Genomic DNA, 15,878 nt, shown 5'->3' with positions numbered 1-15,878 from the left:
AGGGAGACACAAGGCACAGAGAAGGGTCCCCAGGCTCCAGCTTAACCCCTACCTCCCCCCAACCCCCTCACCTCAGCCCCACCTGACAAGTCTGAACCTGAGCCTAGTGGGATTCCGAGACAGCGAGTCCCAGGGTCCTGGAAAGGTCAATCCAAGCGGACACTTGCACCCGTGCAGGAGCAGGTCAGAGCCAGCTGCACACGCCACCCAGAGCTGCGCCGACTCTGTGGGACGCGGGAGCCCAACGGCGAGGTCACGGCTCCGCGGGGAGGGCCGCTGCCCCCGAAGGTGCGGGGAGGTCTTCCTCTCAAAACGCAGAATAACGGGACCCAGGCTTGTCATCTAGCAGCAACCAGAGCCCCGAGGCCCAGGCGGGAGCCCCTGGCTGCGGGACGTGAGGTCAGCACATTTATAGCTCTCTGCGTCCACCCAGCCTGACCACGTCTGGGTCCTTGTCTCACAATGTGTAAATCCTAAGGAGTATTTCCTCTCCCACTCTGTTAGGTGATAAACTCCTTTCCAGAATCTGCTCCAAAGCTGTTAACATTTATTAATGTTTTTAAGGAGCTTTGGCTACTCCCCCACAAATATCACACCTTCCTAAGACTCTGTAGGTAGAGAGAGTTTTATCAGTGCCAATTTTTCAGAAATAAAAAACACACACATAGGCTAGCACCCCTCAAATCTGCCACTCAGGAAGCTCTTGCCCCTCGATGTGAGAGGCACCCGCTGAAGCCAAGGGAAAATTCTGAAGTAAGGTCCAGGGTGCAGGCCCCGGTGAGACAGAAAAGGCAGGGCGCAATTCAAGGGCGGGGTCACGCGCTGGCTGCTTCCCGGGCTGCTTCCCCGTGGGCTGGCACAGCCGCACGGGCTCTGCAGGGGGCAGGCGGCACACCGCCACCAGAGACAGGGGAGCACACAGGGCCAGCAGCCCCCTTCCATCGGATCTTTGAACACGGGGTTACAAATGGGCTTCTCGACTTCCAAAGGTAAAATACTGGAAAGAGAAGCCTGCAGACTGGTTTCTGGCTTCCCGGCTCTGGCCTTTCCCCCATGCAATTCCCTCTGCCTCCAGCCGATGATTCCAAAGGCAGTACCTTAGAATGTCCCACGAAGGGTTCACGGCGGCTCTGCTGAGCACGCCCAGAGGCCCCTGCGGCTCTGGGCCCCCGCCCCTGAGTTCCCACTAGCTCTCAGTGGCCCGCACCAGCTCCCGGCCAGGCCGCACACACTCTGGCCGCCGGGCTGTCACGTGGCTGCTCCTTGCCTTGAACCTTGCTGCCGCCACCTGCGCTTGGTGCACCTGCACGTGAGTGCCGACCTGAGCCGGTCGGGGTGCCCTGGGCTTCCCCATCGCAGCACTCGCCACTCCAGGGTAACTGGCTATCTATCTGCTTTTAGACCCCCCTTCAGACTTGAAGCTCGGCGTCCACCCTGCTCACCAGTACATGCCAAGGCCCAGCACAGAGCCTGGAATGAAGGCTCTTCCATAGACACCTGTTGAACATACTACCGCCTGACAAAGGGCCAAGGATGTCAGAGCTATTAAAAATCACCTGCAGAGCCACGTGTGCCTTCCAACCCTGCTAAACAGAATCACATACGGTAACAGGTAGAAGATGCCATCTGTGTGCACATGTGCCGACGCCCCCACGTTTCAGACCAAAGCAGGCCTTGCCGCTGGGGTAGAACACCCCCTCTGGAGCCCGGCGGGCCGCCAGCACCCACCGGCTGTGGTGGCACACAGCGCAAAGCCTGCTGCCCTCTCTGAGAAGGCCGAGCGCTGAACTGACCGATCAAGGGCTATCCCCTGGCCACCACCCTGCCACCGGGTTTGCAACAGTGGCAGGGCCACAGTGAGAGCCCAGCCTGCCCGACGCCAGGCAGGCTCCCTTTCAGCCACGGGAGGATGATTCGCAAATCTCTTACAATGACGTAGGGAACTTATATATACACGGGTTTGTTTTTAAACAGCAACGTACATCCAGCTCGGTAGGGAAATGTGTTTTCTCTGTTCTCCAAACAACCCCATCAGCTTAAACAGGCATCGCTGAGCCTGAGGGTCCAGCCAGCACCAGACCAGCGATATTCAACTGATGTGCAGCAAGAATTTTCAGAACATGCGCCACCTGACTATGGAGTTAGGGGCACTGACCTCTTTTCCCTTAGACTGGCAAATAAAAAAAAGGGCCAACAGCCAACACAACAATAGCCATTCAGTACGAATGAATCAAAATTATGCCTATTTTTGTCAGATCGACAAAAAATATATTTCTTGGTGTGCCACAGAATTTTAGTCATTAGTTTCTGTGGTCGTGAGAGGGAAAGAGGCAGCAAGGCGCTGCCCAGGAGCTGGGCCAGTCTTCTGAGCAACAGCCAGGGCCTGCCACCCCGCAGACGGGGCCGCGCCAGGGACTCACGGCAGTTTCTCTCGTCGCTCATGTCTCCACAGTCGTTGTCCAAGTCACACCACCAGATGCTGCTGATGCAGTTCCCGTTGCTGCAGCGGTACTGGCTGCGCAGACAGGTGTTCTCTGGTGGCCAGGAAAAGGCAGGGAGGAAACGAAACCAGTGTTATTCTTACTGACGGACCACAAGACACTCTCTGTGCAGTTTCCCATTTCCCTTCCTCAAACAACACGTCTTAGACGACGAAGAGGGAGAGGGCAGCCCAGCCGACAGGCAGGCAGGGACGGAAGCCGCGACAGGCCGCCTCCTCTCCTGCCCGGACCGGGATTGGAGGAGAGGAGGCAAGCCGGAGCTGTGCTTAGAGGCGGTCACAACGATACCAGTTGGCCAGTGGGTAGAGACACCACGTACCAACGTCGTAAAATCCTGATTACACAAGGACACCCGTCACAGACTGCGTCTGCACTGTATCCGGACACAGTGGTCGATGTATCTACAGCCACAGATATTACAGGGAGTTACAAATATATACCCCTGTATACGCAATTTCTCAACCAAGTGGGCTATGGGGACTTTCTTTCCATACTCTGAAGGTTTTCTCTACCCCGTGACTTCTTTAAAGCAAGCAGCTGCAACTTCTCATGCAGAAGAAATGCCTGGCTTGGTAACAGTCAAGAACACGTGAGGACTGGCCTCTTGTTTGGGTAACCAAAGGCCTTCCTACGAGGACTACAGAAAAGCCTCCTTTCTCCTTCTTCTGAATTTTAATGTCAACTCTGTTTCTTTCTAAAGACCATTAAAATGACTGCCAGAGCCCACCTGACAGTTTCCTGTGTCTAAGAGGGCGGCTCCGCCCCTATTTCTAAGCGGCCATCCCGTGGCTTCGTGGACGTTGCTGCCCGAAGCTAGGAGGCTGCAGCGCAGGTGGGTGGCCGTTACAGAGCAGGTCCGCCTGCACGAGGAGGAGCAGCGGGACTCGGGCCACTCCCGGGGCGCCATGTGGCAAGTCCCCCTCCCGGGGCTCCCCTGACTGATGGAAATACGAGGCTGGGGCCGGGGAGGTGGTAAGGGTAAAAATTAGACAATAAAGGAAAGGTTTAACAGCTTTTCAGGGGGAAAGTTTAGAAAGGAAGAGCATGATGAGGCTGCTGCAGGCACTGCTCACAGCTTGGGAAGAAGGACGCAGAGTCCTTTGGAACACTGGTCTGAGAGTGCAGGACGCCTCGGGCCGGGGGGTGGGCGCGGGGGGCAGGCGAGGTAAGCCGTGGAGTCACAGCACTTCTTGTTCCAAGTCCAGCTGGGCCAACACACGGGAGGCTGCAGAGCTGAGATGTGGGGGATGGGCAAGAAAAGGAACTGGCAGAAGAGGAAAAGGAAGGTGGCCTCCTAGCAAAGCTGTATCACTTGACATTAAAGCAAAGACAGACACAAGCTATCATTTTTAAGTAAACGGCTTAGGGCTGTTCTGGATGAAAACTAAACGCCACAGGCCTGGAACCTGAACCAGACGAGTCCAGGTGCCCAGCGACTGTATTTTTTCTGTGGGCATTTTCCATGACTCAGATTAGGGGACAGACAGCCCCGGGAAAGGAGAGAAACACAGGAAAGGAGGATGATGGACAAAAAGAGCAGGGACGCACCTTCTTTGACGCAGGTGGTGTTCCTCAGCTGATAGCCCCGGGGGCACTCACACCTCAGGTCCCCCGAGGGGAGGACGGTGCTGGCCACGCCCTCTGGACACCTGCAGCTCCTGCTGCTGTTGGCCCTGGGCAGGCAGAGCAGGCTGCATGGCCTGGACACACAAGCGTTGCTTCCTGCAGAGAGAGCACACACCACGGCATCGCGTTAAAAGACTCCAGGAGGCACTAGAGGGAGGCCAGGCCCCCCATAGCTCCTCATTTTACAGACACGGCAACGTGAGCTCAGAAAGAAAAAAGGGACGTGGCATGTGTTGGGCCCTACTGTGCCCACAGCCTCTGCTCAGAGCCCTCAGGGAAGTTCCTGACTCACATGAAGCCTTACGAGATCAGCATTCCCCAGAGCTACGCAGGGTGCCGGCTGGTGCCTGGGGAACTGAGCGCTGGGAGGCTGCAAGGCCACCTTGTCATCGGGGAGCTGAGGCTGGGAGAGACGTCATATCGTGTGGGCATCAAAGGTGGTGCAGGACAAGACAAAACCATCAAAGCTGTGCAGTAACAACTTCTGAGCGCAGAGAAGAGTCGGAGCACAAAGTGGGCTTGGAAGGGCAGGATGGCACTAGGGGTCGGGGGCGACAGGGAGGCAGACGGCTTTGCCACCCCAGCTCCAGTCCCCATGAGGCTCACCTAGTTTCCACCTTTGGGTTCCTTACTGTCTCCCGTCATCTTTCCCAAGGCATGTTTTACTTGAGTTAGCTTGAGTGGGCTTCTGTTCCTTGACCCAAAGCCCTTATTTGGAACATACACCTGAGTAACCACCAGACATAGGCAAAAATCCCGACTCCCGCTCTCGATCCCTTTGGGCCAGAGTGCAGCTGCCGCGCCAGCCGCGTCCCCATGAGGCGGGCCATCCTGCAGTAAGCCCGCACCAGATGAGGGATGTTCACCTGCTCCACTATTTCCAACCTCTTCTCCGTTCGGCTTTCCAAAGAGAATGCCTGTAGGGGCCATGAAACCCCTCACGGTGCCCTGGACAGAAGACCTGTATGGGTGACCGATGATGGACAAGGTGACCTCCTATCTCCAACATCTTTCTGGGAAGCAGAGAGGGCGCATAAACCATTTTGGAACAGCTGAAAAAATGATACTGAACAACATAAAAGCCACACAGATTATAGAGTGTGTCTTTTTCCTTTTGTGTGAGACTATTCATCATCAAAAAGGGAAAAATAAATGCGAAACTCTTGATAACACTCAGCTTATGGTGACCACCTGCTGTGCTGTCTCAGGGACAGAAGGGCCCACCAGAACCACGTGAGGGAGGGCTGCTTCCCCGGCCAGGACTCCAGCTGCCTGCCCACCCGCCCCGGCTGCAGCCGGGAGACAGGAACCTTTCGCACGGCCAGCACGGCTGCGGGGGCGGCATGCTTAGCAGCTCTGGATGTGTGGGCGCCCGAGCAGTGTCCGGCCGGCACAACACATCCATGGAAGAATCGCAACCACACAGCAGCATGTTTTGATGCTACGGACCACAGAGGGTATTTCTACATAAATAAAACGCACACACCCGCTGAGGGAAATCCACATGATAAAACATTCAAAAGTGTTTCCCAAATAACTTCATAACCTAGGGGTGGAAAGGACCGCAGGAGAGTAGCCAGCCAACTGAGGCAGAAGTGGCAGGTGGCACCTGCTCTGTGCCCCAGGCAGGAGCTGTTCCCCCACCACAGGGACAGATGCCACAGGCTCCAGGAGGGAGTGTCGCCAAGGGACAACATGCCACAGGCATCTGGGGTACTTTCTGTGTATTCAAAGGACAATGTATATTCAACAATAATAGGACACTTAGAAAACAATCACAGGACATTTCCACATGGGTTATGTCTATAAAATAATGTGACAGTATGGTCACATGCAGAACAAATGTTCCCAACCAAAGAAGCAAGAGCCAGAAGCACAGAACCCAGATGCGGCACGGCATTTCAGGAGACTGGTCTAGAAAGAGATGCAGGGAACCAGTCAGAGGGGCAGTGCTCAGGGCAAACCCCAAACCATGCGGACCCAGAGGCGTGCCGGGCCGCAGTGCAGACAACAGGCAGCCTGGGACGGCACCGATGGAGAAGTCCACAAAGCAACCCAAGGACATGGCCACCTGATCCTGACACAGGACACCCAGGCTGGTGTGCGTGACAGGAAGAGAATCACCCCAGTGTGAAGAGTGTCCCTTTCGCAGACCAACCACTGAGCCCTGGGACATCTCGTTGTGTGCGGAACACTGGCAGATGCCCCCCTTCGGGCGGCTCCTCCAGAGGCAACAGGATGGAGTGCTCCCTCTCTCTGATGCCTGCAGCCCACGGCGCCAGCTGTGGGCAGGTCCCGGAGGGATTCTGCCGGAGGCGTGGGCAGCCCCTGGTCTGCACAGAAAAGGGGAAATACACACCAAACAGTGCCTGCTCTCAGAGATTCCCAGGCATCTCCACACCTGAACTCAGGTTGGCAGGAGGGGACGAAGGGAATGAGAAATCCCCACTCCTCCTCGGGTCCCATGGAGGCCTCCCTGCCCATGGCCAGCACCACCCTTTACCTTGCTGCTCTCCTTTCTTCTTGTTTTCTCTTTACTTCTATTGTTGACACTATTACACGTCCCTGTTTTCTCCCCTTTCGTACCCCTCTTCCCAGCCTCGGCTTCCCCACCCCTCTGGCCCTCACCACACCGTTGTCTGTGTCTGGGGGTCCTGCACTTACGCTCTTTGGTTCGTCCCTTCTCCTCCTTTCATCCAGTCCCCACTCCCCTCTGACAGCTGTCAGTCTGTTCCACGTGGCTACGCCTCTATTTTTTTTTGCATGTGAGTTTATCTTGTTCATCAGATTCCACATATGAGTGAGATCATACGGTAGTCTTCTTTCTCTGACTGGCTTATTTCGCTTGCATAATATTCTCCAGGTCCATCCATGCTATTGCAAAGGGTAAGAGTCCCTTCTTTTTATGGCCACACAGAAGTCCATCGTGTAAAGGTCCCATAGTTGCTTTATCCACTCATCTACTGATGGGCACGAGCTGTTTCCAGATCTTGGCTATTGTAAATAACACTGCTATGAACATAGGGGTACATGCTTTCTTACAAATTGGTGTTTTGGGGTTCTTACAATATATTCCCAGAAGTGGGATCACCGGGTCAAAATACAGTTCCATTTTTAATTTTTTGAGGTAACTCTATACTGCTTTCCATAGTGGCTGCAGCAGTCTGCGTCCCCACCAACAGTGCATGAGGGTTCCCTTTTCTTCACATCCTCGCCAGCACTTGTTTGTTGATCTATTGATGATGGCCATTCTGACAGGTGTGAGGTGATAGCTCATTGGATTTTAACTTGCATCTCCCATATAGTGGGATCCCTTTTCATTTTGTTAATGACATGATGTGCAGATGTCATGAGGTTTCTTTTGTTGTGCAGGTTTTTAGTTTGATGTAGTCCCATTTGTCTATTTTTTTTTCCTTTATTTCCATTGCCCTAGAGACACATTGGCAAAAATATTACTCCAAGAAATGTCTGAGCTTTTACTGCCTATTTTGTCTTCTAGTATTTTCATGGTTTTGTGACTTACACAGAAGTCTTTAATCCATTTTCAGTTAATTCCTGTGTATGGTGTAAGTTGGTGGTATAGTTTCATTTTGTTGTATGTATATGTCCAATTTTCCCAACACCACTTACAGAAGAGACTGTATTTACCCCATTGCATGTTCTTGCTTCCTTTGTCAAATGTTAATTGACCATTTGGTGCTAGTTGATTTCTAAGCGATCTGTTCCATTCCAATTATCTATAGGCCTGTTCTTATGACAGTGTCAGGTAGTTTTGATTACAACTGGCCTTGTAGCACAGTCTGATACCAGGTACTGTGATACCTCCAACTTTGTTCTTCTTTCTCATGATTGCTGAGGCTATTCAGGGTCTTTTTTTTTTTTTGGTTCCATATACATTTTTGGAATATTTTTTCATGATCTGTGAAATATGTCACTGATATTTTTACAGGAATTGCACTGAATCTAATAGATTGCTTTGGGTAGTATGGACATTTTAATGATGTTAACTCTCTGAATCCACGAACATGGTATATACTTCCACTTCTTTATATCTTCTTCAATTTCTCTCTTCAATGTCCTATAGTTTTCTGAGTAGAGGTCTTTGACCTCCTTGGTTAAAATTATTTCAAGGTACCTTATTTTTTTTGTTGAAATAGTAAGTGGGATTTTTTTTCCCTTGGTTTCTCTTTCTGATAGTGCACTGTTGGTGTATAGAAATGCCACCAATTTCTGGATATTAATTTTGAGTCCTGCTATTTTGTCAAATCCATTTATTAGTTCTAGTAGCATTTTGGTGGAATATTTAAGGTTTTCTATATACAATATCATGTCATCTGTAAATAATGACACTTTCACTTCCTGTCTGATTTTTATGGCTAAGATTTCCAGTACTATGATGAATAAGAGTAGAGAAAGCAAACATCTCTGTCTTGTTCCTGATCTAAAGGGAAAGAAACATTTGTAGTTTTTGCCTATTGAGTATGACACTGGCTGTGAGTTTGCCATATATGCTCTCTATTGTGTTTAAGTATGCTCCTCTATACCTACTTTGCTGAGACTTATCATAAAGGAGTGCTGGACTTTATCAAATGCTGTACCTATTGATATGATTATGTGGTTTCTACTCTTCATTTAATTTGTGTGCTGTAACACATTTATGTATTTGTGGATATTGTGCCAATCTTGTATCCCTGGAATAAATCCCACTTAATCATGGTATATGATCTTTTAAATGTATTGCTGGATCTGGTTTGCTGTTTTATTGAGGATGTTTGTGTCCATGTTCACCAGGGACGCTGGCCTATAATTTTCTGTCTTTGTTGTGCCTGTATCTAGTTTGGGAATTAGTATACTGCTAACCTCGTAAAATGAGCTGGAAATTGTTCTTTCCTCTTTTTTAAGAGTAGTCTAAGAAGCATAAGCATTAGTTACTCTTTGAATGTTTGGTAAAATTCACCCATGTGGCCACCTGGTCCAGTACTTTTATTTGTTGGATGTTTTTTGATTACTGCTTCAATTTCACTAGGTGAAACTTGTATATTCAGACTCTCTGGTTCTTCCTGATTCAGTTTTGGAAGATCATATTTTTCTAAGAATTTATTCATTGCTTTCCGATTATCCAATTTGTTGGCATATAGTTGCTCATAATGTTTTCTTACTATCCCGTGTATTTCTTTGATGTCAGTTGCTACTTCTCCCCTTTCATTTCTGAATGTATTTATTTGATCCTCTCTCGTTTCTTCTTTTAGTCCATTTAAACTTCTGTCAATCTTGTTTATCTTTTCAAAGAAACAGCTCTAGGTTTCACTGATCTTTTGAGTTGTTTTTTTAGACTCTATTTTGTTTACTCCTTCTCTAATCTTTATTATGTCCTTCCTTTACTCACTCTGGGCTTTGTTTGTTCTTTTTCTTCCAGTTCCTTTAAGTGTAAAGTTAGATTGTTTGAGTTTTCTTATTGTTTCCTGAGGTAGGCCTATATGGTATGAATTTCCCTCTGAGGAATGTTTTTGCTGTGTCCCATAGACTTTAGGTTGTTAGGTTCTCATTTCCACTTGTTTCAAGGTAAATTTTGATTCTTTCCTTATTTGAAGTGTTAACCCATTCATTCATTGCTTAGTAATGTGTTATTTAGACTTTATGACTTGACATGTCTTTAAGTTTTTTTCTTGTGGTCTGTTTCTAATTTCATAACATCATGGTCAGAGAAGATGCTTGATATGATTTCAATCCTCTTAAATTTATTGAGACTTGTTTTGTGTATTAACATGTGGCCTATCCTTAAAAAAAAAAAAGTGTTCCATATGCACTGGAAAAGAATATATATTCTCCTACTTTGGGGTGAAACACTCTGAAGATATCAAATCCATCTGATCTAGTGTGTCATTTCCATTTCCTTGTTGATTTTCTTTCTGGAAGATCTATCCATTAATGTCAATGGGGTGTTAAAAATCCCCTATTACGACTGCATTACTGTCAGTCTCTCCCATTATGTCCATCAAGATTTGCTTTACATATTTACGTATCACAACAGGTGCTCCTGTTGGGAGCGTAAATGTTTACTGGAATTATATCATCTTGTTGCAGTGTTCCTATTATCATTATATAGCATCCTTCTTTGCCTCTTACTATAGCCTTTGTTTTAAAGTCTATTTTATCATATATAACTACTACTACCCAGCATTTTATTCTTCATAAGCATTTGCATGAAATATATTTTCCCACTCTTTATTAGTCTATGAGTATCCTTAGTTCTGAGGTGGTTCTCTTATAGATAACATATGTATGGGTCTTGCTTTCTTATCTACTCAGCTACCCTCTGTATTTTGATTGGAGCATTTAAGCCACATAACTTTTAAGTGATTATGGATAGGTACATATTTATTGCCATTTTATTTTTTTTCCTCTGTACCTTTTTCTCTTCTCCTTCTCTTTCTTCTTAAAGGAGGCCCTTTAACATTGCGTGTAATGCTGGTTTCATGGTAACAAACTCCATTAGTATTTTTTTCTTGTCTGGGAAGCTCTTTCTTCTTCAACTTTAAGTAACAGTCTTGCTCAGTAAGGTAGTCTTGGTTGTAGTTCCTTACTTTTCATTACTTTATTTCATGCCAACCCCTTCTACCCTGAAATACTCCTGTTGAGACATTAGCTGACAGTCTTATTGGTGCTCTTTGTAGTTAATTAACTGTTTTTCTCTTGCTTTTAAGATTCTCTTTGTCTTTAACCTTTTCCATTTTTTTAAATAATGTGTCTGTCTCTCAGTGTGGACCTCTTTGGGTTCATCTTGTTTGGAACTCTCTGCACTTCCTGTCCTTGTCTTTTTCCTTCACCGGGTTAGGCAAGTTTTCTTCCATTATTTCTTCAAAAAGGTTCTCAATCCCTTGCTCACTTTCTTCTCATTCTGGTATCCCCTATGATACGAATGCTGTTAAATTTCATGTTCTACCACAGTTCCCTTAAACTATCCTCATTCTTTTTAATTTTTTTCTTTTTGGTGCTCTCATTGGTGGTCTCTTCCAAATCGCTGATTTGATCCTCTGATTTGATTATTTTATTCCTTGCAGTGTATTCTAGCTGTCATATATGTTTTTCTTCATTTCCAACTTACTCTTTTTTATCATTTCTATGCCCTCTTTCACACTGTTGAGCATCCTTATAACCATTACTTTGAATTGTGTATCTGATAAATTGCTTGCTCCATTTCATTTAGCTCCTTTTCTGGAGATTCTGCCTCTTCTATACTTGGGGCTTAGTCTTTGTCTCCCCATTTTGGCTGTTTCTTTGTGTTTGTTTCTATGTATTAGGTAAAACTGTCATGACTCAGTTGTCATGGTATGGTCTTATGTATTAGGTGTGCTGTAGGATCCAGTGGTGCAGTCTCCTTGATTGCCTGCACTGAGTGCTATACGAAGTCCCTTGTATGGTTTGCATGGGTCTTGATTGCTGTTGGCCCATCTGTGGGTGGGACTGATCATAAGGCTGGCTGGCTGTGAGGCTCAACTCTGACCATGGTGTGCGAGCTGGTGTGCAGGTGGTGGCAAAAGAAACAAAAATGAAAACAAAAAAAGCCCACAACAATAAATAAGAACAACAAAAAAAAGGTAAGAAAAAAGAAGAAAAAGTATACGAAAATAAAAGAGAAAAAATGAAAATGAAAAAATATAAAAGGAAATAAGGAATAAAGAATAAGAAATATGGAAAAGAGTAAGAAAAGAAAAACACAGAATAAGAAAAGGAAATGAAAAAGAAAAAAGAAGTAGAAAAGAAAAAGGCAAGAAAAAAATCAAAAAGAAAAAGGTGGAGTGTCGCCTCAGCAGCGTTTTGTGCCTGCTGCACCCTGGCACAAAGTTTGGATAGGCTGTTTGGAAGCTTGTTGGCTCCTGCTCCAATGTAGTGTGAAGTTGGCCACTTGGAATGCTGGTTCTGGGCCTCTTGGAAGGGAATCTGATGTAAGCCAATCACAGACGTTGCCTATGTCTGGCCTCCGACTGTTGGTTTGAAGCTACAAGTGATCCACATTTTGTGGCTGCCTCTGCTGGGCTTCGCTGTGCCCCAAGGCTGGCTTTTACCAGTGCAGGACCCAGGGGCAGGTCAGCAAATGCCTGAAGTCACCCAGGGATCTGCCTCCCCTGCCGTCCCCTCCGCCTGCCTCGGCTGCCAGCAGGCTGTTAGGCTAGTCACTAAAAAGGCTCATCACTGGAAGGGCCTCTTACGAGATTGGGAGGACGGGATGACTGGCTGTTCTGTGAGGTGCTGTTCAGAATCCAGGGAAGCTGGTGGGAGTGATTCCCGGCCCAGGGCCCTGTGTCTGAGGCTTTCCCCGATTTTTCCCCGACCTCGGCAGGGCAGGACACAATCCCAATGACTCGACCAGGTGGGGCCTCCAGAGTCCAGAGGTGGGGTCGGCCGGAAGCTAGGAGGATGCTCCTATCTGATCGCCCATGAGGGAGAAGCGCCAGTCAGGTTCACAGGAATGGGCGGGGGAAGGCGGCCCTGCCCCAAAGCCAGTCACCGACACTTGCTGTGTCTGCCCAGACTCCTACGCCCAGCCTATTCCGCTGACTCCTCGGCAAGGCTTCAGAGCCATAGAATGGGGATTGTTCTGCCCCAAAAAGATGACTGCTGTGGTGTCGGGGGACGACTTAGTACAGGGATCCTGGAGGCTTTCCCCCACGTCTCTCCCCAAAGCCACAAACCCCATATTCTCGCCAGGAGACTCTGGTCTGCACCACCAAAGCCTAGGGTGAGTGGCTGTAAACAAAATTTTGTATGTTGGTCCTCTAAGAGGGTGCCTTTGACTCCCATGGGCCCTGCCTCTCCTTGGCAGACAGAAGCCTCACTGCTTTTCACGGCGGGATGCTGTGTGGACACCTGTTCCTGGCACGGGTGCTCCGGGCTGGGGAGCCCGACCTGCGCTGGGCTCCACACATCTCAGGGAGCCTTCCCACAGCTCAGCTATCCCTCCTGAACCTCGGCCACGGTCCCCAGGAACGGGGCCAGCCCCTTTCACATGCCCACCTTTCCTACCAGGCCTGAGGTGGCTTCTTCTGCCTTTCTTGGTTATAGGTCTCCTCTTCAGATGGTCTTCAGTTGGCAATTCAGAAGGACTGTACAGTAGTTCCCATTTGGTTCTGGGAGGAGGTGAGAGTGACATCCACCAGGTTGAGACGCCTCACTCTTCCTCCTTTCCCTTAACAATTGATGATGCTGGATCCCAGCCTCTCTTAAGATGGATTTGAGAATTAGTTCTCCCATCTTCCCCAGCTAGGCATTCCCGATCAATAAACCTTTGCTTACTCCAAACTCTGATCTACTGAGTGTTTGTTCTGAAGCATCGGGAACACAAACCTTGGGCCTGTAACAGAACCAGTTCAGGAGGCAAAAACACTATTATCTTATTTAGTTCTCTATGTATTTAACAATTATCAAATTCAAATCCACCCCATATAATACATCATTTGCCCTCATTATAAATACTTAAATGTATGTGCTTATTGCAGGCTCTGAAGAATATCAAGAGCTCTAAAACATTTTAACCCATTGCATCATCAAATAAATGTATCAATAACCTTGCAACGTAAGCTGTTTAAGGGGAAAAAAAGCACTCTTTATAAAGTATAAATTCCAGTAATACTCTGCACAAATCATTCAGGTGTAAAGACAAAAAATACACCTGTTCAAAAGCAAATATTCCAAACTGACAAATGTTTCAAGAGAACAAAGTTTTATCCAAGAAGAGAAGCATTCGAAATCAGGTACTTCTCACTCACAGTCGTACACCAGGGCACTGCTACTTAAACAACAGATGACAGAGGGAGCAGAGCTGATGGCTTTACTGCAGTCAAGCTCTGAAGTCAACTAGAGTGTGGTTCGAATTCTTACCACTCACTAAATGTGCAATGTAGAGAAGTTACTAAACCCAACTTCCATGTTCTCATCTATAAAATGGAAATATTAATAGCACACATGGATTTAGGAAGATTAACTGCGGTCATACGAGCTCATAAGGCATGTTAGTGTGGTGCTATAGACTCACAATCCCTTAATAAATTTTATTATCATTATCATTATTTTATATTAACACAAAGTCCTACATGTGTTAGGAGAAAACAACAAAAATAATAAAGATCAGCACCAAGGATTCAATGTTCAATACAAAACATGAATTTGCAATACTCCTTCAGTGTCCAAAAAGGCAGGCCGCCTGGAGCAAACAGGTTCAAGACTGAGAGAACACACGGCACGGAAGCAGTGCTGGCTGGCGGCCAGACGCCACTGCAAAAGCTTCAACTAAACCCAAATGGCCTGTTTGCGAAGGCACAGACTCGCCTCTCCAGCCCTCCGTTTGGAAGCAGGAGGTGGGCCACGATCTGCCCTGCAGGCCTCTAGCAGCCACCTTCCCTCCGCAGCCAGAGCAGGTCCTGGCCAGCTGGAGCTGCACACCAGCTGGGGCGGGGGGCCAGCGAGCCCTGGGCCGTGAGGAGCCCAGGGTTCCTGGTTCATCCGAACATGGTGTTTGAGGTCCTGCTCTGTGCTCATCAAACATGCTTACACGTCAGCATCAAAATGGAGGCCCACTGTTCTGGACCAGTGGCAACCTAGAGAAATGGTGACAACTCATCCAGCTGGCTAGCAAAGGGAAGCAGTAGGGGCTGGGGACCTCCATCAGAGGCCCTGACAGTTCAGTCACTGGAGCTGAGGAGCATGATTCCTTTATCTGTCCCTATTTTAAAGCAGGCGCCTCCTCTAAGAATGTGACTTCTCCATTTTGTGGCAGAACTGGAACAAAATCCAGCTCCTAAACTGGTAAGAGGCCTCTGGGAAAACAAACTGGTACCTGAGATTACATTCCCTCATCTGTAAACCACAGCTCCTAACATTAGCCCTGTCCATCCCGCCGGTCGGCTGTGGAGACCCAACAATGATATTGACTTAGGTTCAAGAACGCAGTTTTCTAAGGGTGTTCTCATGCTATCTTCACGGGTCCCAAAGGCTAACAATGATATCTATAACCGTGTCATTTCCCTTTGTCAATTTGCTCTTAGCACAGGGCCAGCCAAAACCCAGAGAACAATGTCAACATTCTAATTCAAAACAGGAAACCTAGCAGTTTGTCAATAAAGGAGAGTCAGCAGACCCAGGTCGCTATTTAATCCTGCAGGAGATAAAGAGGGTACTTCTTCAAAGGACTATTCTTCTTGGAGCACCCTGATGTCTCTCCTGCAGGACTGATGGGACGATAGGACAGTTAGGAAATAAAGAAAGGGAAAGGACAGTCAAGTAAGGAAAAAGGTCTTCCACTGAATAGTCTCAGGCTCCGGGACCAAGAGTCAAAGCCTTACAGAGCTCTGGAAGCCCTGGTCAACAATCCTTACGAAAGCCACTGTGTACACCCACAGCAATTCTTCCTTTCCCTTTTCATGCCTTCTTCTTTCAATACGTCTGCCCTGGGCACCTGCTAAGTCCTAGACACTGGTAACATTATTGAGAGGAAAAAAAAACAATCTTCTTCATGGGGTTTAGAGTTTCATGGTGGGGACAAATTAAGTCCTACACCTAGCATCACAAGACAGGTACCCACTCATCTGACCAGCCAGGATCAAGATGGCCCTCCAGCCAGGAAGCAGCTGCCGCCTGCACAGCCAGCAGGGCACAGCTCCTAGTGAGGGCGCCAGACACGGACCACGCACACACGGGGACTCTCCAGCGGCAACAGAAGCCACATCGCCCATCAGGAAGGGGGCAGACGCAGGA

General features: G+C 48.0%; 1 protein-coding gene across 2 annotated transcripts in view; it reads right to left on the bottom strand.

Moving 5' to 3' along the window:
- Positions 1 to 15,878, bottom strand: part of SORL1 (sortilin related receptor 1) — a 168,586-nt gene that overhangs the window by 57,771 nt on the left and 94,937 nt on the right. For both annotated transcript variants that reach the window (XM_054587637.1, XM_054587646.1), the window contains exons 22-23: positions 4,050 to 4,223; positions 2,421 to 2,534 (exon numbers count right to left, since the gene is read on the bottom strand). In XM_054587637.1, coding sequence (XP_054443612.1) covers positions 2,421 to 2,534; positions 4,050 to 4,223 — 288 coding nt within the window. The remainder of the gene's footprint in view (positions 1 to 2,420; positions 2,535 to 4,049; positions 4,224 to 15,878) is intronic.

Source organism: Pteronotus mesoamericanus, unplaced genomic scaffold, assembly GCF_021234165.1.
Source record: "Pteronotus mesoamericanus isolate MK-2021 breed Mesoamerican mustached bat unplaced genomic scaffold, CSHL_Meso_final contig_123, whole genome shotgun sequence".
Lineage (NCBI taxonomy): Eukaryota > Metazoa > Chordata > Mammalia > Chiroptera > Mormoopidae > Pteronotus > Pteronotus mesoamericanus.
Note: the sequence above shows the minus strand (reverse complement) of the source record. Positions and strands in the feature narration are given on the sequence as shown.